This window comes from Polypterus senegalus, chromosome 3 (genome assembly GCF_016835505.1).
Source record: "Polypterus senegalus isolate Bchr_013 chromosome 3, ASM1683550v1, whole genome shotgun sequence".
In the NCBI taxonomy this organism is placed as follows: Eukaryota; Metazoa; Chordata; class Cladistia; order Polypteriformes; family Polypteridae; genus Polypterus; species Polypterus senegalus.
The window spans coordinates 124,382,334-124,407,485 of record NC_053156.1 but is presented as its reverse complement, the minus strand read 5'-3'; the positions used below and the strand labels follow the sequence as shown (position 1 = coordinate 124,407,485).

Here is a 25,152-nt window from a genome sequence, read left to right as displayed (position 1 = left end):
GTTGTTATAAGTGTGTGTGTGTGTATATATAAACATATATTCAAATAAAAATGTGTTAGTTTAACTTTTTTTGTTGATTTTAGAGAATCCCTGTATTACACTAAAACTAACCAATCAATATGCTGGCTATTCCATTCTTTTTATGTAATTTTTAAATTGTATTATAATGCATTAATTAACCACCATGTCAATTAGATTTAATTATTACTATTTTGCCTTTGTTGACATTTTCTGTGAGTAATCATTTTATTCCTTAAAATCTTCTCATGTAAAATTTGAAATATAGTTAGTTATTGTGCTCCCTTATACCTGGGAGTTTGGACCAGCTTTGACAGATCATTGAACTGAGTTAGAGTACAAACTCAACAGGCTTCTATGTGCTCTTATAAAATAATGAAGTTTAATTATATTTTAATGTACTAATTATTCACCACATTGCTGTCCAGCAATAAGGCAGTGTAAGAACAGTGCTACAGTCAAATGCATCAGCTAGTGTATTTAGCCAGCAAAGACTGGCTATTCAGTAAAGAAGAGTGACAACACAAAGAGGAGATGGTCAAAGGGCAAATTAATCCCAAAAAGATGTTCACTATAATTGAATTAAATAAAATGCAGTGCATATACAGTATATCCAGAGTATGTGGGAACATTTGAGTTGCACTGAGAATAGGCTATAATATTTACCTATAGTATGCCTTTCTATCAAATTTCTTATAAGTTCCTTTGTGCTCCAGTGAATGATGCTTTAATACATTCATGTCTTCTGTAGTCCAGAAATGTCCATAAGTATACACTAATGATGAATTGCATAGCCTAGGAGAAGATAACTGCATTAGATAACAGTCAATCATGAGGCTTCCAGGTTCGAGCTGGCAAGATCACTCGTATCAAACAATGTTCGAAAAGCTTTTAGCAGGGTCAGGATGAATGCTTGTGGACTACATCTCGCTCCCTTCCATTATTGCTACACAAGTACCCATCTACAACAACTATGGTGCATAGAAATCATTTTAGGTCTAAGTTAATAGTTTTTATTTCTTTCATATGTTTAATGATGCTGTATTTTTGCTAGCATCATAATCACATATTTTCTACAAATTTCAATCATATTTATACTGAGTGCACTTCAGTATAAACATGTGGAGGGCATAACATTTAGTTTTAGTATGCATCTGCTATATACTAAAACATAGTAAAACAAGACTAAGCAGCTGATAAAGGATCAACAAATCATATGCATAAAGAAAATAAAGCATTCATTTATCCCAAAAACATTATTACTAAACCTCTTCTATATAGATGCTCTGACTTTTTTTTTAAATGTTCTTACAAGTACATCGCTGTTTATCTTGAAGACAAGCCTTGGAGTTTCCTTAGAATAGTGGTGCTGGGGAAATGTGTCACCTTGTCCATCTTCGTCTCTAGCCTGAGGGGAGAAATAATGGCCTATTTACGGACTTACAAATAAATAAAACTTAAGAAAAAAAGTAAGCAACAAAATAAAATGCTAAAGTGTAGTAAACAAAAGTGAAAAAAGAAAACACTGAAACAAATGAACAATTTCCCTTTTTCTTATTTATATACTGATCTCAGCCTCCTCCCCCTCCCTTTCCCCATCTACCCACCACCCCTTCCACAATACAGATGAACTGGAAAAAGCTGTTCTAGTGTCAGTTAAAACTACATTATATTTTATTAACTGTCATACTGATTTGTTGGTAAGAGTGTTGTCAAACCTAGGCTGCATTCTGCTATAATCTGTAATGTAGAGTACTGTAAGCAAAGAACCATGTAGGTATTCGATAAAAGGCAAAGAAGTAGGCAGCAAAAAGTCATGGACTGTTTTCCCCTGCTATAGTTTTATTTCCCTGTTATGCTGTTTGCCTGAAGTGCAACCCTAAATAAAAATGCATGTAGATTTTTTGTCATATTCCCATGATACTATTCAACAAAATGGGCAAATAATATAAACCATAACTGTATTTGGGAATATGACAATCACAACAACTAGAATAATAAAACTGCAATGCAGACCCTGCTTTGAAGAGGTATTCAAAAGTGTACCAACTTTGGAAAACTAATAAGATGCTATTCAATTATTCATTCATTTTCTTAATCCAGTTATTTTGGCATTCATATTTAAAGTCATGCTTCAAGGGTTGTGATTTCCATTGCAGGTCTAGGCAGAAAACAGAAACCAATCTTGGGTGAAACACCAAACTGTCATGACGCAAGGCACAATTTAGGATATGATGACTGTTGTGTAATGATTTAAAATTGGAATATTATGCCTTAAACTCTAGACTGAAAAATTGGGTTTAGAAGACTGAGTACACTATCATATGTACATGTACTAAAATAAAATATTTATTAGACAGTGTACCTTAGTGGCTAATGTTGGTCTGTAAAGCAAAATTTTGTCTGCTGATTTAGTGCATGCTTTTCACTTACTGTGTTACCTTGAGCAAGTCACTTAATCTTCCCCTGCACTGATACTTGAAATATGTACAACATCAAATCTGCTTTATAGAAGTACTTTGAGATTGCATTCAAAATTAAAACACTATGTGGCACTATATATAATAATCTTCTCAGTTGGTTAAGACATCAAATTTAGCTCTAGCTTGAACATTGGTAACAGTCATAGTAAACTGTGATACTGGGCACAAGGCTGCATCTACCTCTGGACTGAGTGGGAGTCAGTCACAGTGCACACTCATGCAAACAGCCACACTCACTATTAAATGGACAGTTTAAAGGTGGCAATTCATTTTCTGTTACGGTAAAGTTGTTTGTCGCCTAGATGCAGATAGTGACTGCTTTAATACTGATGATCAATTATTTGCCAGCTTTCTTTAGACTGTAAACTGTAAAATGAAGAAGTAGATGCTAAAACAATTTTAGAATAATCCAATTGCTGACCAACTGCAATTTAACATTCAAAGATTTGCATGAGCGGCTTATATGTAAGAAAGATCAAGTAAATCATAACTGTAACAAAAATGATTTGCAAAATGTCACTGATCTTATTTCACACTGGATGGTGTAGGTTCTGCTGCCTTGCAGTTCCCGAGTTCAGGGTTTGAATTTTACTAGTTAACTAATGTATTTATGTGGTCTGCACATTTTTTGAGTTTTTATTCATATACTTTGGTTTGTTTTCTGTTTCCTAAACATGTCTATGCTAGGTTAAGTAGTGACTCTAAAATTGTCAGGTGTGAGTGGGTATAGGCGTGTCTGTGAATTTAGACTTTTGTGGGCTGCTACCCTGTTTCGTCCAGGGTAGGCTGTTGCCCCAGTGACTTTAACCTTGATAAAGCAGGCTTCAAAATGATTCATTATGTTAGAATTTGTTTCACACTGACAAATCTACAACATACTGTATGATAGCTGTTAAGCCCTCACCATTTGATGTAATGAAAAAGTTAATTTGCAGTTTCTTTCTATTAAAGAATGAATTATATTTACTTGATTTTCATGTTTTAAAGCAGTTATATTCTGAAAATACTTTGTGAAATGGACAAAACTATTATCAAAAAGAAATATTCTACTTAAAGTTCATTAATATTTGAGCATCAAGTCAGAATGAAAATATCACATAATACAAATACAGTAAGTTGCATAAATTATCACTATTTTATATATTTCTATTCTAAGCATCAGCCCAACATGCTTGACCTGTTTAAGACTGTAGTGCAATTGTTCACTTACATATTTTACTAATGGACCACAGGTAGGTAATGGGACTTACTCCGACTGGGAATGTCCTTATAGATCAATGTTGCTTATTCCATATATAAGCACCACTGTGAAGGTTAGGACAGATCAGTTTTTATTCATTCAGATATCCAATAAAAGGTTTTTGGCAACAATGGATGCAAGGCAATAGTCACCACTAGACTGAATATATACTAGGCCTGTCAGATTGAATATCACCATTTGAATATAATTCACATCTCCATTAAAAATTCTTATTTGATGGCAAATACTGACATTTAATGGTAAAAGAATGGCCCTTTATTTTGCCTTGCACTAATTTTGGTGTCTTGTTACTCCATATATGGCATGCTGCAATACTTCTGTCTTTTGCAAGTGCTTAATTGTTAGTTTGTATTGTCATTTATGATATACAGAGTTTCACACCCACTCTTTTGCTTTATGGTTAAAAGGGTGCACTAACAACAGATTTTAAACACTTCTGCAACACTCTAAAAGTGTTATTTTTCTCCTGATCTTGTTCTGTTAAACCTTTGAACCTGAGATCTCATATTTGCAGTTTTCTTTATTTTAAAACCATTAAGCAGACAATGATGTCATTTCTGTCCTTCCTTTTATTATCATAACACCTTTAAAATCACCTCTTTAAACTGCATTTTACATGTCAGGATAGCATATTGAGATATCTCAAACACTTGTGTCTTTTGGAGGAGCTGGCTTGACACATTCCTAAGACAAAGGTGTGATGAAGTATTAACATTACATGTATTACATTTTTGCCGAGTCTGTTAAGGGGGAAAAGAATTCTGTTTAATTAAATCCTGTATTTTATTCTTTGACCACTGGAACCCCCTTCGCTGCACTCAGCTGGTATCCCGATCTACAAACTTATCAAACTGGGCTGTTCAGCACATTTGATCTACCTTCAACAATCTGCTGTTGTTTTTTAAACTGGAACGCCTCTTGTGATTTTTTTTTGTGTATGTATGTTTGTGTATATATATATATATATATATATATATATATATATATATATATATATATATATATATATATATATATATATATATATACTGCTCAAAAAAATTAAAGGAACACTTTTTAATCAGAGTATAGCATCAAGTCAATGAAACTTCTGGGATATTGATTTGGTCAGTTAAGTAGCACAGGGGGTTGTTAATCAGTTTCAGCTGCTTTGCTGTTAATGAAATTAACAACAGGTGCACTAGAGGGGCAACAATGAGATGATCCCCAAAACAGGAATGGTTTAACAGGTGGAAGCCACTGACATTTTTCCCTCCTCATCTTTTCTGACTGTTTTTTTCACTAGTTTTGCATTTCGCTATGGTCAGTGTAACTACTGGTAGCATGAGGCGAAACCTGGACCCTACAGAGGTTGCACAGGAAATCCAACTTCTCCAGGATGGCACATCAATGTGTGTCATTGCCAGAAGGTTTGCAGTGTCTCCCAACACTGTCTCAAGGGCATGGAGGAGATTCCAGGAGACAGGCAGTTAGTCTAGGAGAGCTGGACAGGACCATAGAAGGTCCTTAACCCATCAGCAGGACTGGTATCTGTTCCTTTGGACAAGGACAAACAGGATGAGCATTTCCAGAGCTCTACAAAATGACCTCCAGCAGGCCACTGGTGTGAATGTCTCTGACCAAACAATCAGAAACAGACTTCTTGAGGGTGGTCTGAGGGCCCAACGTCCTCTAGTGGGCCCTGTGCTCACAACCCAGCGCAGTGGAGCTCGGTCAGCATTTACCATAGAATACCAGAATTGTCAGGTCCACCAATGGCACCCTGTTGTTTTTCACAGATGAGAGCAGGTTCACCCTGAGCACATGTGACAGACGTTGAAGGGTCTGCAGAAGCCATGGAGAATGTTATGCTGTACATCATTCGGCATGACCAGTTTGGTGGTGGGTCAGTGATGGTCTGGGGAGGCATATCCATGGAGGGACGCACAGACTTCTACAAGCTAGACAAAGACACCTTGACTGCCATTAGGTATCAGGATGAAATCCTTGGACCCATTGTCAGACCCTACGCTGGTGCAGTAGGTCCTGGTTTCCTCCTAATGCACGACAATGCCCGGCCTCATGTGGCAAGAGTATGCAGGCAGTAGCTGGAGGATGAAGGAATTGAAACAATTGAATGGCCTTCACGATCCCCTGACTTAAACCCAATAGAACATCTGTGGGACATTATGTTTCGGTCCATTAGGCGCCAGGTTGCTCCTCAGACTGTACAACAGCTCAGGGATGCCCTCATACAGATCTGGGAGGAAATGCCACAAGACACCATCCGTCGTCTCATTAGGAGCATGCCCGACGTTGTCAAGCATGCATACAAGCTCGTGGGGCCACACAAGATACTGAAAAGCATTTTGAGTAGCAGAAGTTTTTGAAAAAATGGACTAGCCTGCCACATCTTCATTTCACTCTGATTTTAGGGTGTCTACAGAATTGAGCCCTCTGTAGGCAGAAAACTTTTATTTCCATTAAAAGACTTGGCATCCTTTTGTTCCTAAGACATTGCCCTGTCGTTATTTGTATAGATATCCAACTTCATATTGAGATCTGATGTATCTAATGTGTTTCTTTAAAGTGTTCCTTTAATTTTTGTGAGCAGTGTATATATATATATATATATATATATATATATATATATATATATATATATATATATATTTTTTAACTCAGTACCAGAATTATTTATTTTCTGTTACTGAAGTTGTTTTGCCAAATCAAAAATATAATGAGGGCAAAGGATCATTACAATGTAACATTTACAAATTAGCCTCAGCTTATATAAAATACAGATAAGTACTGACTACACGTCTTTTGCACTTAAGGACTACAAATATGCATCACTGTGCACAGAGATGGAGGACAGTGTAAGGATGTGCAGACTGAAGTAATAAATATATTTAACATGTTTAAGTTGTTATGAGTGATTTTTGTATGAGTTTCATATACACATTATGTGCATGCAAAGTATCTTGGTTCCATTTTTCTCTTTGAACCTGACACTTTCCATACACAAAAAAATCCTGTTTTTGTAAAGGGCCATTTTTCCAAATGAAGGCTGGATCAGCGCACAAATCGTAAGCGCTGCTTGCTTTGCAAACGTACTGTGAGCCAAGTACCAAAAGTATTAATAATAATGAAGCATAGAAAGGCTTGTTAAGTACAAACGTACATGTAGTACTACTTTCAACTTTGAATCCATGTTTAAATATATTCAATTAATTACTTTTTTAATATTAGTATTTGAACCCTAATTCTGTTAAAATTTGACAGCCCCAGTATACACCCTCCCTCATTCATGCAATGCCAACTTGGAGAGTTTAAGATATGGCAAGTAACAGGAGAACCCAGTGAAAATCCATATAAACACAGGGAGAATTTTTGACCTCATTGATAACATAACATTGTCAAACCCACTTAATCTAGTTCAGGGTCATGGATGTCCAAAACCTATCACAAGGCAGGAATTGTCAGGACAGGGTGCCAGCCCTTCTTTACAAAGCTAATTCACACACATACACCTGCACTCACAAGGGACTGACTTTAAGTCACCAGTTGACATAATTAGCATGCTTTTTGGAATACAGGAACAAAACCCTGCCAAAGACACAGTGAGATTGTGTAAACTCCACATGAAAAACTTCTAAGCATTAAAATCAAACCCAGGATGCTACAGTAAATCTGTGGGGCTAATCACTGCACCACTGTTTTGTAAAACATAAATATATGAAAAATTAAATGCAACATCAAATGTAGTATTAAAATATAAATGGATAACTTTATGTAATAGGTACACAAATGTACATACTCTATGCACCAGATCTGTGAATATACAGTATACCGTGTGATTTTTAATTACAAATTGCATTAGTCCCATGTCAGCCACATTTTGGTAGTCTAGTTCACTTTGGAATTTGTGTTGAGTATACAGTATTTAAGATCCTCATTTTTATGTTTATTCATCACTTCTTTATCACAATGCCCATTTAGGTTACAGATAGTATCTCTCTCTGTGTCTAAGAAGCATCATTGGTGGTCAATTGTGTGCCAGCATCTTGTTTGTGACCACACCATTTTTGGCAAATTGATCATTTTTACATAATAACCTGCATAAACCAGCACTGCACACAGCTATCATTCCCATTAGTCCAGTAAAGTCTTTCTTTCAATGTACTACACAAAGCTGAATTGATGATAAAGCTTGCCTATATTCACAAGACCTAGTACAGGGCAATTTATATTTCAGCTGTGGCATCACACTTTTCCTTTTACTGTGTTTTTGTTGTTTTTTCATTTATCATTTTTTATTTTATTTTTAAGATTTACACCACAGTATACTGTAACAAAGCTACTACCATTTTTTTCCTTTTTTTAACAAACTAATTAATGGATATTTGGATTCACAGGCCTAATGAGGAGAGACAGTCCTTAGTGTCGACATTAAGCCCATTAGCGCTATGGCACCAGTGTCATGGCTCTGTAAACTCTGGCTCCTGGCCTCTGCTGGCAGAAAATGCTGATTAACCGTTACATTCAGAAAGTGGGGGAAGGTGAAGAAAGAAGTGTATGTGAAGCTCATTACAGTGTTGTTGCAGTTGACATTTTGCACCTTGCTTCATTCTTCGATTGCCTAATCGCCATGCCAGCAGTCCCTCCCCAAACACTGCAAGCCGCTCCTGCTCAGTCCCATGGGTTCATGCCAGAGCCATCTTCCTCACATATGGACTGCATTTTATTATGCAGATGCCATTTTGTGTCGCATTAAAATAAAAATGATGAGCATCTGGACCAGTGCCATCTCATTTGCATTAAGCTGTAATGAGTATCCAGCCGAATCCTAACACAGCAGGTAGCCCTGCTGTCATTTTAGACCAAATGTATGACTGCAGGCTTGATTGTGAATTTGGTGCAGTGCAACCTGTTGTCTGCTTTGCAAAAGGAGAGGCTACTTGAATTGGGCTAGAAATGCATCTTGTAGAATAACTCAGTTAAGCATTGCATCATATGGGCAGAAAATAATTTTTTAAAATATTTCATACAGAAAGGCAAAGTTCAAAAACTTGGAAAAATTATTTCTAGTATGAGTTGAAAAGGGACAGGTTTTTAGAGCTCAGAATACAATAGTACAATGGATGGGTTCAGACGCCCTGATGTCCCTTTAAAAACTTGAACTGTATGGTGTATCTTGCACATGGCTGTTTTTTAGCATAAAGTGCAGGTGGAGCTAATTATACTTTTTATTTTATGATTTTTGCTTTGCAGGATTATTATATTATCTGTAGTGAACTTAAAGCCATAAGGTTAGAGACACAATACAGCTACTGACAGTATTACCTTATGTAGATCTGCATGCACCCTGGCAGATTTATTTTATTTCACAGTATTTGTTTATATTTTGTGTGTGCTTTGTAAATTTACTGTACATTTGGTTTATGTTAATGTGTTGGTACCAGACCTCAATTCAGTAGAGGATCTGTAGGATGAAATAACTTCAGCTATTCAAAGTAAGTGTCCACCATTTGCTAATTTTTAGCTACTTCTCCAACAAGATACATAAGCAAGTTAGAGGTTGCCTTGTATGCAGTGCAGTTTTAGTGACCTGGAAAGGTTTTACACGTTCCCGACTCCTTTAGTGTTCATAATTTGGGTGAAAGAAGATACAACTAGAAATGTAATTGCTGATTGTCCCTGAAATATGTTTTGATTTCAACTGAGTATACAGTGGCAGTGCTATTTTAAACTTTTTACTGTTATTGTACAGCATACTAATGTGGGGCGAGTTATCAGCCTGAAGGTGCCTTGAAGCAAAAGGACTTCCCAAAGGCATATGTATTGTTAGGAAATCAAGAAGCATTATAACTAAAATTGTACCACAGCAACAAGTAGATTAAACCCTTTTTGGACACTTGGGGTCAGCTATAGGATACTGTCTAAGTGACTTAAATAATGAGGGATTTTCAAGAAACCTGAACAAAAGGAAGTATATTTTCGGCTTGGCTCTCGGTCTTTGATAAGCCTAGTTTTATCCTCTGTAACAGTACAATGTATTATATATATTAGTTCCATATACTGTATATTTGTTGTGTATTTTTGTTATGCCTAGATTTCAATGTACACCGTAGCAGTCTGAAGTCAAATAAACTCCAGGTTATTTTTTGAAACAACTACCTGCCTTCCATACTATAGTGCTGAAATTTATTGCATGAAACAGAGTGCATCTTGAATTAGAAAATGTTAACATGTTGCTTTCTTTTTAAATCGCCTTGTGGTGTTACTTGCTGTTAATGGCAGAATATGTAAAGACTCTTTTGATTTATGAAATGATAAACCCCAATTTTACAGTAAATATAATGTATTTTGCAATATGAATAGATTCTACAGCAATATTTAGGTTATATAGCAGTTTCTGAATCAGCATACCTTTCTAAACTAGTACTGTATATTATATTGTATTGTTTAGTTACATCAAAGGTTTTACATACAAGACATATAATAATATCAGCTGAAAATACCGCACAGTTGGATTCATCTGCCTTTGTAGAATTCCCAAATACTGTCACAATAATCAGAACATGGATAAATATATTTATTTGGTTACATCCCACATCCCAAAAATGTTGATGTGGGGGAGGTCCAAGTAAACAAGCCCCTTAATGAAAAATGGTCCCATTTAGGGTTTTTTCCGACCTCAGGTGCTGGATAAATCTGTGGGTCCCAGCAAACCTACTATATAAAAATGAGTTTGGAAATTATCAATAAATGAATAAATGACTGTTATACTTAATTTATTGCATTCTTATTGTGTTTATTATGCTTGCTTTTTCAGGAAGCTACTGAAACAGTGTTCACAAACATGTTTATTTGGAAACATATTTAGAATGTGTTCTAAGAAGTATTTGAAAATAGTATTAGTAATAGATTGTCAACCTGCTAATTTAGCCTCCCTCACAATGTAGCACTAGCACAGCCATATTAAATGTGCATACTAGTCATCACTTTGCCCTTGTCGATTTGCCTCAGGTTCAGTGTAGTTTTGCTTTTTTGCCCTTTGTTGTTTATTGTCTTTCATACAATGTGGTTTTATGAAAATTTCTCCTGATTTGACTCTAAGTAACAGCGCCAGAGTAAATTCATACTCGATCTGATGCTGTTCGTTTTCAAATAATATTGCATTAATGCGATGATGTTTTCTGATCGGTACTATTCAGGTCATAAAATGATTTCTTTAAAATATCATATAGTGTACCTACATCTGTGTTTTTTTTTTTGACATCATACACAATAAGGTGCATACTAATTCTGCGTGAGCAGGAACACTCAATAAAACTGAATAACAAAAAATAAAGTGATGGTGAGATACGAAGAAGGCAGATTCACCAGCGATCTATTATTTCCACTCTAAAACTCCAGCAGTTCTCTCACTCCCAGATAATCAAACAAGGCACAAGCTGGGAGAACTTAGTGAACTTTCTGCGATGGTGGGGGATGGAATAGCCGGCTGCTCGACTTAATTGGCATATTTACAGGACAAAGACGCTGACGGAGAGGTGCGAACGGATTTAAGGTGGTCCGGATTTACGAGTTTTCTCATAGGCTCTGGTAATTCTAGTGTTAAGCCATGGTTTCATATAAGTAGAGTATGTGGATGTTGTCAAATTATTATATCAACATCAGGTGAATCACTTAATTTCATAAATATAACAATTTTTTATATAGCTGTATCTTATACTGAGATTTACACTAACTTTTTTGTTGTTTTATAAGGCATGTTTCTTGAAGAATATCATACAACATCCTGCCTTTTGTAAGTGATAGGTTTTCAGTCAAGAAACCTTTATATAATGTCTCTTACAAGTAGCACCATAGCGCACTGCTGTATAAAAGTGCATGCCTTAAAGAGTAGATTAAAACAGATCTCATGTCTGGAGAGAGTTGGATTTCATATGGAGAAGAAGAAATTGACTTCAGATGACTTTAGAGTGCTGATTATTGTGGTACTGCAGCCTTTCTCATTCAAAGCTACAGTTCACCTCGCCTTACATTTTTTGGCAAGTTTTTGTGTCCATCATCCAGTGCTTGAAATGTCTGTGGCAGAATTGTATTATTATTTCTTTCAGCACTGCAGAGTAGAGAGCCATTGTTAAAAGCCGGTACGTGTATTTGTAGTTGAAAATATCCAAGTATTATCAAAGTCATTCCTGCCTTACAAAGAAAACCTGATGTGTCCTGCTTATGCTATATTAAATTGAAACTGATCACAGCAGAAAAAGTGTATGTTTAAATTCTTGGAACACTCTCTTTCCATGAATGACATACACCATTATTAAGTTTTCTCATGTTATAAGAAACAGAGAAATCTAGTTGATTGTTTGAAGTGTGAAAAGATTTCAGCAATGGCTTCAACACCTTCTCAGGTCTGATGACTTGATTTATTATATTACATATTTTTAATAATTACAAAATAATGATTTCTCCCAAAGAAAACCTTAAAATGTAGACTAATTTGTTTTCAGAAACAGTATTTCTTTTAACAATTGGAGAATGCATGTGTAGATTGAATGTAGTTGTTATAGTTTGATAGTTTCATTTGCTAAAAATGTATGTATAAATGCAATGCAAAATGTTAATTACTACTTATTTAGTAAACATTAGTGATCTGAAATAGCCACAGCAAGATCAAAAATCCTTTTGTTTTTTTAACATCAGTGTAACTAGCTGTCCTCCATTTTCCATGCTTTTCTTTTGTAAAAAGTGTGATGCATCATGTGATGCCTTATTGCTCAGTGGCAACGGTAGTTTGTATTTCAGAAAAAAATTTGTAAATCATACACTAAGTGCTTTTCTTCTACTCTTTGAAGGAGCCAATGAGGCTTGTGGTCACTGATCCAGACACTGATCCTCACATATTGCCAGCCAAAATTTGTTGTAAACTTCTCACAAAATATTAAGTTTCAGGTATTAAAATTTTATAAAATAGTTGTTAGGCACAATACTTGCTGAGATACTTAATGAAAACAAATATTTAATTTCAATAGGTTATATACATTTCTGGCAATTGGCAATGGTTTAACATTTTACAATTCAGTGGTTGCTGTTACTCTTCAAGTGAATACTATTGTGTCTTTATGAATCTGAGAATCTGGATTGCACTTCTAAACAAAATATCAGCCCAAGGGAGGAGATGCAAAATATTTGGAAACTTGTACAATGACTCTAGATGTTTATAATGGGTAGGTACATAAATGGTAGTGCTATATGCTGATTAATTTTAATTAAAACCAACCAAAATTACCCTTCAGAATTCTTATTATAGTGAACTACAAATATATAAAAGCAAAAATGGAAAATACATGTATATCACATACAATACACATTAGAAAAAAATAAACATGTTTAGCATAAGTCAGACCTTTTAACAATATATATGAAAAAGTCAATTACACAATCATCAAGTAAATCTTGATTCACCCATTCAGAAGTTTAATTATGTAAATACCAATTAACTGATGTGTTTCAGGAGTCCTGCATCTTTCTTTGGGTTAACACTGAATGAACTGCCAATTACATAAACATAAAATTGAAATTTTAATATAAATCAATGAAAAAAAAGATGTTTTGGAATAAATTTTTCCAATGTCCAAGAACTTTTTTGTTTTAATCAATTTTAGATGTTCTTTGCCCTGGTTCTTAAGTATCATGTACATGCTAGTTTTCTTTTCGCTCCAAAACTGCATTGATTTTATGTGGTCTAATTTACATTTACGATTTATAAGCTAAATTTATTTTGTCTTAATTCTCTGTGACAATCATTGTTTAGCCAATTGTTGGAGGTTATGAAATATAAACAATTTCATATATTCTTACTTTTGTTAGTGTATAGGAGAAGTTTAAGTAAGGGTATGTGAGTTAATTTGAAGACAAATAAAGTGGTCAGCTTATTATGTTTTCTAGACAGGTTTTTTTGGAATATCACAAATGTCTTCTGGTTTTGTATTTTCCTGCTACAGACAAATTTCCCTCTGGAATAGTCTACCTAACCTAATCTTACTCCCAGGTTATTAAAAAGTAGGTTGCTTGTTATACAAGTAATGACAGTTTGTTATGATTAAATTTCCATTTTGAATTGTGATCCATTTGATAATTGTGTAATTGATCTTTCATACTGTATGTATTATTGAAAGGTCTATGACTTGTGATAAATATATTTATTTTCTAATTTGTTATGTTTTTTTGTATGTGATATACATGTATTTTACTTTTTGATTTTTTTAATCTGTGGTGGGCTTGCACCCTGCCCGGAGTTTGTTTCCTGCCTTGCTCCCTGTGTTAGCTGGGATTGGCTCCAGTAGACCCCTGTGACCCTGTAGTTAGGATATAGCGGGTTGGATAATGGATGGATGGATTTTTTTTTTAAATCTTCCTAGTTTATCGTATTAAAAATTCTTGATTGTAATTTTTGTTTATATAAAACATGTTCCTTTGTTTTAATTAATTAGTATTACAGGCTTTGTGATGTTATATAAGGTAGTTACTATATATGTTGCTCTACTCTTCTTAAAAGTAGCACTTTAATTCCTGATTGTCGACTAAGAATGTAAAGATTTACTGTTTAATTCATAATCACTAGATGTCTTCTTTGTTGCTATGTCATCCACATAGATTCAAGAAGCAATGTTCCATTTTTGTTTCATTCAGGTTCTTGCTGTATGCTCAGGCTCTGTATTTTGTTTACTATCAGAGGATCTAATTGCACCATTACCCATTTCAGCTTCAATGGTTTCATTGAGCATTCCTTAGTTGTCTCACTCATTACACCCCATATTATTGTTAAATCACTGTCACTAGACTCTTTTCTTTCTAGCTTACTACTTTCAACCATTGATCCAATGCTTGTTTTCAAGCCTTTATTTCACATTTAATGGCCCAAAACAACAAACTAAGCCACTAACTCAATTTACAACAGGAATTTGTCAGCTAGAGCCAGTGAGGTGTTTATTCTGTACACGGGAAAGGCTAAATTTATAGCCCAGAATGATAAGTACATTATTTCTTATATGGGGCACTGAATGTTACAGAAGGATTAATTTACTGTGATGGAAAAGGGACAGAAAATATAGTAGAGCTTACAAACTAGTGCTGTATCAGAATTAGATAAGGAAACAAGATTTAAAACATACCTTAAGATATTCAAGAGACTAACTCTTAAAGTATAATGAATTTTTACAAGACCATCTGTATAATTTGATGAATACTTAATTGTACATACTTGAATTGCTATTATTGAAAAGCAGAAACCTTATGATTAACTGAGATAACTAGTAAATGAAGATTGTTACCTATATACAGCACAATGTGCAAGAGTTTCTTAACTTAAGTGCAGGAAAACTTCTAAAATAGTTTATTTTCATTGCAAGGCACACATATCTACTTGGGAGGAATAAGGCAAAAAGAAATACAAAACCTAAACATAAGAATTAACATCATAATTCTACCCTGCGGTGGGGTGGCGACCTGCCTGGGGTTTGTTTCCTGCCTCATACCCTGTGTTGGCTGGGACTGACTCTGGCTGACCACCGAGACCCTGTATTTAGGATATGGCGGACTGGATAATGGATGGATGGATCATAATTCTACAACCTGTGGTTGATATTATCATTTTCTTAAGTAATACAAAATGATTCATTGTTCCCACCACTTAAAAAATGTATGAAACTTTACCAAGGCTGGGCTGTCCACTTGCCTAAGTTTGAAGGTCATGTTTAGAGAGTAGTTCCACAGAAAACTTTACTACAGGTTCTACTATCTAGTGCTGCACTTAAGCTTGAGTACCTCAGTTCTGCACTGCTTAAATGAGTCAGTGTAATTAGATATACTTGTGATGGTGCAGGTCGGCTCCTTGCTCCCTCTTTCATAACTGAAGCCCCTTGAACCCGACACCGTCGATAACATTACCAGCTGAGCTGAGTTGATGAGGACAAAACACACCAAGCAAGGGGATGATGAAAAGTGCAAGTGCTTTTATTATAAAAACAAACAAATCCAACAAGTGTCATAAGTGCATTGCTGAAAAAAAAATCAATATATAACTAATACATAAAATGAGTGTACAGTGAAGGTTAAAATCCAATAAATAAGTGATCTATTAAAACGAGGTTACAATTCAGGCAAATGTGTTTAAAATTTTCATCCTGGTGCTACCCTTTTAAAACCATTGTCTTTCTGGCTTACCCTACTTGGACCTTGCAGCAAAACTAGCCTGTGACCCCGTCACCCAAGCCACAGTATTCCACGGGGAGCCACTAATCCCTGCTCCCGTGCCTACCGCTGCCAATCCAGGCTCCAGCCAGCCGAAGCATAACATCCTCTCACGGCTGACAGTCACAGGCTTCACCTTCTGAGCATAACGATAACACCTGCTCCTAGGCTGCTCAGCAGGAGTGATCCTTGTGCGCTTCCTGAGCGCTGGCCATGTACTACATCCTGGGGCACCATTTCCATCCACCATATTCTCTCTAAGAACTGGCTTGCTGCTGCTCCTGCCTTTATCTCTGACCTTTAACCTCTACTCTGTTTTGTTCTGTTTCTCTTTCTTCCTGCCTGTGTTTCTTACGCTCCCCTTTATAGGCTGGGGAGCTGTTGCAGGTGTGATTACCTGATTGCTGTCCCCGGGACTGCATGGCACTGCCAGATCTAAACATTAGCGTGGCAAATTGCTCACATACTAAAGTGACTTTAGCTGCAGGTGGAAATCCCATTTTATTTATGGTGCTAAACTGAGTTGTGTTCCGGTGCAGCACTCTATTAGCCATAGAAAGCGCTGTGAAGAAGTTGTCTGTTGTTACGGTTCTGCCTTTGTCCAGAAATGGCTCCGTAAGCTTTATGTCCACAGACTCGGAAAGTCTTTGCCCTTGGGTTGTATTTCAAAACACAGCTCTCAACAAAACATTACCAGATGTCCAAAATCACAGCAAACTTTTTCACACGTTCTCCACGGGTGTCTTTGCTGTCAAAGCGTAAATGCCACATCATAGTCTGATAGTGGTCACAAGACATTAAATCTTTGATTGCTGGTACAACCAATAGTTTTGAGCAGGTATCAACCACAGCACCATCTGTGGTCATCACTTCCCTTATGAAAAGAATGGAGATAAACGTCATTAACTCAGAGAGGGAGAGGCAAGTTCATTGTACCACGTGAATGTTGCTGACAGCCGGATACAAAACTGGAACCTTTTGGTTATAAGGCAGAAGTTCTTACCTCTGCGCTATCCAAGAATATATATTAACTTTCTGTCGATTGACATTAGTGCTTGGGTTTGTAACTCATTGACAGCAACATGTAAACTGTATGATTTTTTTCTTTTGGTTTTAGTTCTGAATAAAAGCAGACATGTTTATTTGATATTTGGATTAAAGTCTTCACACATTATACACTTCATGTCATTATTAGTATAACAAGGAAAAAGTTTCTGCTGAATTGATTTGTTTCTTCATTAAATGGTGTGAGATGTGAAATGAGCCGACAGATGACCAGCAAAATTGGGGCTTCAAATTCCAACCAGTTTCACTTTCTTAATGAGAAGCCAATTACTGGTGTTAATTAAACCCGTTATTTAATTCCATGGCTTGTTCCTGCTCTCATTCTGCCACAGCAGACATTTCTAAAACTGTTGATTTTTTGTTTTCGCTAAGAACACTGTCAAAATGTGTTGGTGACCTGAGAGATTAGCCTTACTGACATCTTCACCTTTCTTTATTTTCAGATATTGTGTGATGGGCACAGGTGAGCTGATCATGTGGCGGCTCGTTTTGTGTCTCATTATTGTTTGGCTGCTAATTAAGAAAAAAGAAACAACTAAGGGTCTGAGTCAAGTTAATTAAAATTAAGGCAAAAGAAGTTAATTAGCAGCAAAAACAAGTCACTAATGAAGAAGATGGTCAGAATGAAAACCTGCAGCCTCTGTGGCCCTCCAGGACCGGAGTTCGACACCCCTGCGCTATACCACAATACTTTTAACCTTATCTCTAAACAATAGCTCAGGTTGGTCTTATAGGTAAAAGCATAACAATCTCCAAGCTTCCTTACCTTAGGTAGTTCTTTTGCTCAAATTTGTTGAACCCCCACTGAATCATCTAATTTTAACTGGGCGTCACTTATCAGGCCTCAACCGCTGTATCAGAACTACAATCTGTAACCAGTTCTATCCTAATGGCTCATGACGTTAAGTTTTGCTTGAATCATACATGTTATAGAGGTCATGACTAACTTAAAATCCAGGGGAAAGTAAACTTTGGTTCTGAACAGCCGTAGCAACATTTTGCTTTAATTAGTGTCTATTTTATGGTTACAAATTAATTGACTTCTTGGCTACTTGCTTGGTTTGCTCTTCTTTGTTTTAGAGGGATGAGATGATCTAAAATGATTTGTTTTTAACAAGAAACTCTTTACCCTAATCATCTGCAGTGAAGTACATTTCCAAGTAAGTGTAAATAATCCAAAAACATCTTAATTTATTCTGCAAAGGACAGATTTTGGTTAATTTTATTGCAATCATTGTTCTTTCAGTTTGTGCTCCAGAAAGAGTGTAGACATGGAGACTGGTTAATTCCTGGCTGCTATGATGTGGCTTAAATTATAATCTGTTTTCTTTATTCATGTGTTTTTTCCTTACCAGGACCCAGTCCTCCTGAAAATAAATATAATTTTCCTAGACAGCTAATCTAACTTCCTCCTTATCTGTTCAATATCCAATTAGAAACACATAATTCAGTCAATAATGGGAAACAAACTGAGACTATATTGCAAAATTTTATTCAATTTATAGAAAATTGTATGTAGCTGCACACAGTTTTGATAGTATAATTACACTGGAATAACCTGATGAGATATGTATATTTACATTGGATTCTTTTTATGTTAGACTCAATATGCTCTCTGTTTGATTCGATATTTGCTTCAACACATTAATGTCACCTTGGTATTTTGTGCGTTTGATGGCAAAAGTAATAGATACAAAAAACAATTCAGTTTACTTTTAACAATAATATTCATTCCAAGGACATTAGTCACATTCTTATGAGTGAATATACTTTTTCTTAGACAAAGTGTATTGTCAAATGCCAATGACTTGAGCCACACCTTTGCCACATTACACTGATGTAAAACTGACAAAGATTAAGATGAGCAGATTTTTAATAAGATCTGACTCCACAGTTTCTGAATACTCAATAATAAATGTAATCTCGTCATCTCACATGTAGGAGTAAAGACATATGTTTGCAATATCATTCTACATTCTACCATGTTCTACATATGGTATTTATCCATCAATATTTGTTTCATTTTTTACACTATTGCTGTTTATTGCTTTATAATTGGAAGTAATCAATACATATAAGAAGAAAGTAATATGGTTGTATTGATTTGTATATTTGTATAAAGTTACAAGACTGACAGTAATAGAAGCAGATTATTATCTGCTTAACTTTTTTTCCTTCAAATTAAGTTATTGTCAGACTGAAAAAAAATACATGTTTTTATCAGTGATTCACTTTTTAACTCGCCCATCTGATGTTCTCAATAATCCTTAAGATTAAAACACTGATGGCAAGCCAGTTTTTCAACTGACAAATTAACTCAACCAGCCACCATGGCACTGGTAAAGCTTAGGATGGGATAACTTCTTATCAAAGCACAAAAAAACAAAGCATGGATGACTTATCAGTTATGTAGGAACTTTATAGAATTCCTAGGTGTCCTTAAAATCATATTGAAACTGGACTCCCATCTTGATTTGATTTTATTTAAACATGTTTGCATTACTAAAAATGATTGGTTTTATAGGAATGTCTGATTTTTATTGTACTACTATACAGTTTAAATCTACTGTATAATCAGTTTAAATACGGTTGCTTCTAATAAGAAAGTCCATCCCAGTTACAGTGAATTCAGCATGTTAATCATTTTTATTTTACTATAGGTATGGTTCTGTTATATTAAAGACACTAAAGCCTGGTCATCTGCACACGTATAAAATCAAGTGAATTTTAGAACTGTTTTTTAAACATACATTAACTTTATAATGTTTGAAATTTAAAATCTAATTTGTTACTGTCTAAGGCATTGGTGTTTAATTTAAGAATAGTTGCTATCTAGTGACTGAACCTGGTTGGTATAGTTCCAGTGCCCTTCTACTCTCAATTTGGATTAGTAATATATGATAAACTGATGGAAGAATATGTTAAAGAATAAGCTTGCTATTTTTAAAATTTTTTTTCATAATGGAACAATTTGATATCGGGGTCCCATTGTGAAGAAAAGCCATAGAACATTCCAAACATGTCCACTTTGAAGTGGCAAAGGTTTTGATTTAAGCAGACATGCCTTCTGCATTTCATAATTAAATTAAATTAAATAATTAAATTAAATAAATTAAATTAAGTAAACTGGAAACATTAATTTTATCACAGATTCTTATTACTTTTTTCTCAAGAAGTTTATGAATAACTTACTTGCTTCTTTGCTTGGAGCAAGTTTCATGTATGGAGTTGTGACAATAATCCCTTCTTTGCCAAACCCTATTATACTTATTATCTTACTCTTGCTTCTGAAATCTGTTTCTTTACTGGTTATGTTCTGCCATAGCTTGTAATAACAGACAGATTTGCACTCAGATCATAGGATTACTTTTTCCTAAATGGTATGTACTTTTCACCTTTTACTTTCTGTGTTGTTATTTTACATATTCTTTGGAGCGAGATTCACACAGAGTGGTACCATAGTGAAAAGAACACATATGATTTTCATTTTAATTTGTACAAATAACAGTATATCTGACCTGAACTTATAACACTGCAATGTATATTTAATAAAAGCCTTAGATTTTTGAAAGGATGATTAAAAACCTAAAGACAACTTTTTTGAGTTACACAGTCGCTGGCACTCACAAATGCCAATCACTTCATAAATACACGGGAAGAATAAGCAGACCCTGGTGATATAAGACAGGAATGTCAGCTGAATGCTATGATTCAGCCTATGCTAAAACATCTCTACTAAACTTAAACCTGATTAAACTTGGGTGAATGAGCATTGTTAAATTGTCCAGTGTATGTGCCTTGAACTCAGTGCTTTCTGGGATATTATATTGTAATAAATTATATTTGTGTAGTTTTCTCTTAAAGCTGTGTAAATTAAAGCTAACTTGCTCTTGGGAAGTTACGCATGTAACTTGTACCTGACTTAAGCGGTGTGAAAAAGGCTTTAAGTTCTGCTTCAAACCACAACATGCAGCTGATCTTCTGTAAGTTGGTTAAATTTCATATTTCCCTTTTGAACAAAAAATGTGCAAATAATGTAGGGTTGGGACAGCTAACCATGTTGAAATTCCTGACCATTATTTTAGCTCTTCATATTTAAATTATTTCTATATCCATTGTCAATTACTATGTAATGAACGCTGTGTGGTCTAAAAAGTATGTAATCATGTACACATAGAATGCAAACTAGGTAACTAGTGCTTTAGTATAACTAAGATGGAAGTGGTTCAGAGCTCTTTGTGGTGTTTCCCTCATCAGTTTGTTAAATGTATTGCTAAATGAGCAAAAAGCGAAGGTAAAGTTGACCCAATAAAAAGTTTTGGACCTTTTTCTACTTTAATTCCTGTGCTTTGTTTGTTATTTCCATATGTGATGTTCATAATTTGTGAGTATACATATGTGTGTGTCTGGTAGAGGTAGTGAGGTTGGAGTCTTATAGTAATCCCACTTTGATTATTAAATCACTGCTGTTTGAACAAATATATTCAGCTCTTATATTGTCCATACTTATTAACACTATAATCCTTGAAGCCTACAAAAAAAATTGTAATCCTGGGCCACATTAAATTCCTTCAGATCTTTCCTCATCAGCATCAAATGCGTTGATCAGCACAAGCAGCAACCCTCCTGCTATCCCATCCCCCTATCACCACAGCTCAACTCGGGCAAAATGTTTTCCCAGATCAAGGCTCTTCATCTATGTGTGAGGTGCTGGGAGTTGTATAGGGTAAATAATATATTTTTATTTGGAAAACATGCATTTCATGTGTGTTCCGTGCCTGTAACGATCTGTGTAAGTGTAGGATGAAAAGAAATGCGAGGCAAGAAATGCTGAACACATACCTAAAACAGAAACTTTTTCCATGTTATACTAATAATGATGTAAAGTGTATAATGTGTGAAGACTTTAGCCCAAATATCAAATAAACGTGCACTTTTAATCAAGAATATAATCAAAGTAAAAAAAAAGCATTCAATTTGTATGTTGCTGTCAATAAGTTAAAAACCCAAGCTCAAATATCAATCGACAGAAAGTTGATATGTCTTCTTGGATGGTGCAGAGGCAAGAACTGCTGCCTTGTAACCAATAGGTTCTAGATTCGAGTCTGGGCTCTCCGTGTTTTGAGTAGTGAGTTCCTATCATTATTATTAGAATGTAATAAAAACATACATTTGATTTGAGTCTGTAACATCTGGTGTAAATTTTGGCTACTTGTAAAAGTTAGAGCTTTTTTTTTATTATTCAGTTTTATTCTGTCAGTGACGTTCACATGATACAACGAACTTGCCTCTCTCTATCTTAGTTGATGGCATTTATCGCCATTTTTTCCACAATAGCAGCAATGACCACTGTTGGTGCTATGATTGATGCCTGCTCAGAACTATTTGTTGTACTGGCAGTCAAAGATATGAGTTCCAATGACCGCTATCAGACTATCATGCGGGATTTATTTATTTAAAGTTAAAATAGCAAATGTATTTGAAAGAATAGTTGATAACGTTATCTGTTCAGAATTCGATAAGCTACAGTAAACATCAGAAACAATAGTTTTGTCATTAACAAAAGAAAAATCTGAAATGTTAGAACAAAGTGCAAAGGGTTGTTGACACTCCCCTCCTCCCAATACACTTTCATTTCCCCTGCAGAGTCTGAAATTCCCTTTTTGTTGAATTAAAATTCAAAGATCATTGACCATAAAAATTTAATGCTCATTAAGAAAATATTATAAGTCCTTATATTCTACTCAGTTTGAAGAAGACACAATCTAATGCATTTTTAGTTCCATTATAGATACCAGACCTAGATATTCTCAGTGCAGAGAAATTGGGTAAACCTCTGACACTCTCAGAATTACTAGATGCTATAAACTCACTTCAGAGTGGGAAACCAGCAGGCCCTAATGATTACCCTGATTTAATTTTATTTAAAAAATTCAATTGAGTTAGCTACCCTTTTATTGTGAACATTTACAGAAGCCGGAGACAAATTTGTACCTCAATCTTTTCGCCAAGTATTAATTACCATCATTACTAAGAAAAACAAGGACTTATTACAATGTGCATAATTCAGACCAAGCCCAGTTCTGAACAATGATGTTAAAATTCTCTCCAAAGGAGTGAGAAAGTGTTTTCTTCTGTAATATCACAGGACCAAACTGGATTTATTAAAGGTAGACACTTAACTTCCAATCTTTGATGCCTATTTAATTTAATATTTTCATCCACAAAGTCTAACACCCCAGAGATCTTATTATCATTGGATACAGGCGAAGCATTTGATATGGTTGAATGGGACTACCCATTCAGTACATTGCACAAGTTTGGGTTTGGCCCGAACATATGTGCATGGATCAAACTACTGTATACCAGTTCATAAGCTTCAGTTTGTATCAACAACATTGTTTCAGACTACTTCAAAGTACAACATGGTACTAGACAAGGATGCCCCCGTCACCACTGCTATTTGCACTCGCCATTGAGCCATTGGCATTTCACTTTTGAAATGCATCAGAGATGCAATTATCAGAGAAGGAACTGAACAGAAAATATCACTATATGCAGATGATATGGTACTATATACAGTATATCAGATCCACAAAATACTGTGTCTGTAGTCCTAAAAGCAGTAGCAGAATTTCAAAATATTTCTGGACTCAAAATTAATTTGAATAAAATCTTTCCAGTAAACTCTTTATCACACAATATTAGATTGGACACCTTCACTTTTATCTTTGCAGATTAGTTTAAATACTTAGGGTTAAACATCATAAGTAAACATAAAGCTCTTTTTCAACAATATGTTGCTGTCTACATGGAGAAACCTGCATAGATGGTTTACCCCTCACTTTAGCAGGGAGAATTAACACTGTCAAGATGAATATCCTTCCTAAGCTTCTTTTTTCTGTTACAGAGCATCCCCATATACATTAAGAAATCATTTTGTAAGAAATTAGATTCAATCATAACCTCATTTATTTGGAATTCAAAATATCCACACATCCGGGTGTTACAGACTCAAATCAAATATATGTTTTTATTATATTGCAAAAATAATAATAATAATAATAACAGCTCAGTACTCAAAATTTGGGAACCCGGGACCTTCAGGTTATAAGGCAACAGTTCTTACCTCTGCACCATTCAAGAATACATGTAAACTCCCTGTCGATTGACATTTGAGCTTGAGTTTTTATGTAAATATGTAAATCGAATTTTTTTTTTTCTTTGGTTATATTCTTGAATAAAAGCACACACGTTTATTTGACATTTGGACTAATGTTTTCACATATTATACAGTTCTCGTCATTATTAGTATAACATGGAAAAAGTTTCTGCTCTAGGTTTTTGTTCAGCATTTCTTGTGTTTCTCGTATTTCCTTTCATCCAACTCTTACCCAGATCTTTGTAGACACGGAACACACATGAAATGCATGTATTCCAAATAACAATATACTGTATTATTTACCCTATACAACTCCAGGCACCTTACCTCACCTGCCAATAAGGAGCCTTGGCTTGAGCTGGGAAAAACGTTTAGCCTGAGCTGTGCTCCATCAAGGTGAGGGATGGGACAGCAGGCTGCTTGTGCTGATCGGCGCATTTACAGAACAAACGACGCTGATGGAGAGGTGCAAAGTTTTTTCATAGGCCTCAGGAATTCTAGTGCTAAAACTAATGAGTAATTGGATTTCCACTGAAACTGAAAAAAAAAAATCAGATTGGTGAATATGTAATATGATAATATTTTAAATATGTCATTATGCCTCAACAGGACATTAGGCTGCAAATGCAGGTTAGCAAAGATACAAATTGAATCTAAAGACACATGGAAATCACTCCATGCACTTAAACATAGTTCAGTGAATTGTATATGATTATGTGACAGGCCACTTGAAGAAGATGAAACTGCAAGCCAGTTAACAAACAAAGGAGTCAAAACCTGAAGGTCAGAAACATGTGTCTGAGTCCAACAGGTAAACCAAAGTAATTGTAACTAAAAACTTCAAAAAAGGTCAAAAAACACAGTATTTGTTTAAAGATTTTAGAAAAGAGTTTATAGGTTGCAACATTGGTTAATGC

The 25,152-nt window shown here is 35.1% G+C and overlaps 1 protein-coding gene across 5 annotated transcripts in view; it reads right to left on the bottom strand.

The window, feature by feature from the left end:
- sobpa (sine oculis binding protein homolog (Drosophila) a) overlaps nucleotides 1–25,152 on the bottom strand; it is a 506,753-nt gene that overhangs the window by 229,305 nt on the left and 252,296 nt on the right. For 4 of the 5 annotated variants that reach the window (XM_039747882.1, XM_039747881.1, XM_039747886.1 and 1 more), the window contains exon 5: nucleotides 1,331–1,426. The exons of the other annotated variant lie outside the window; for it this stretch is intronic. In XM_039747882.1, the coding sequence (XP_039603816.1) occupies nucleotides 1,331–1,426 (96 nt within the window). The remainder of the gene's footprint in view (nucleotides 1–1,330; nucleotides 1,427–25,152) is intronic. 5 annotated transcript variants of the gene reach the window in all.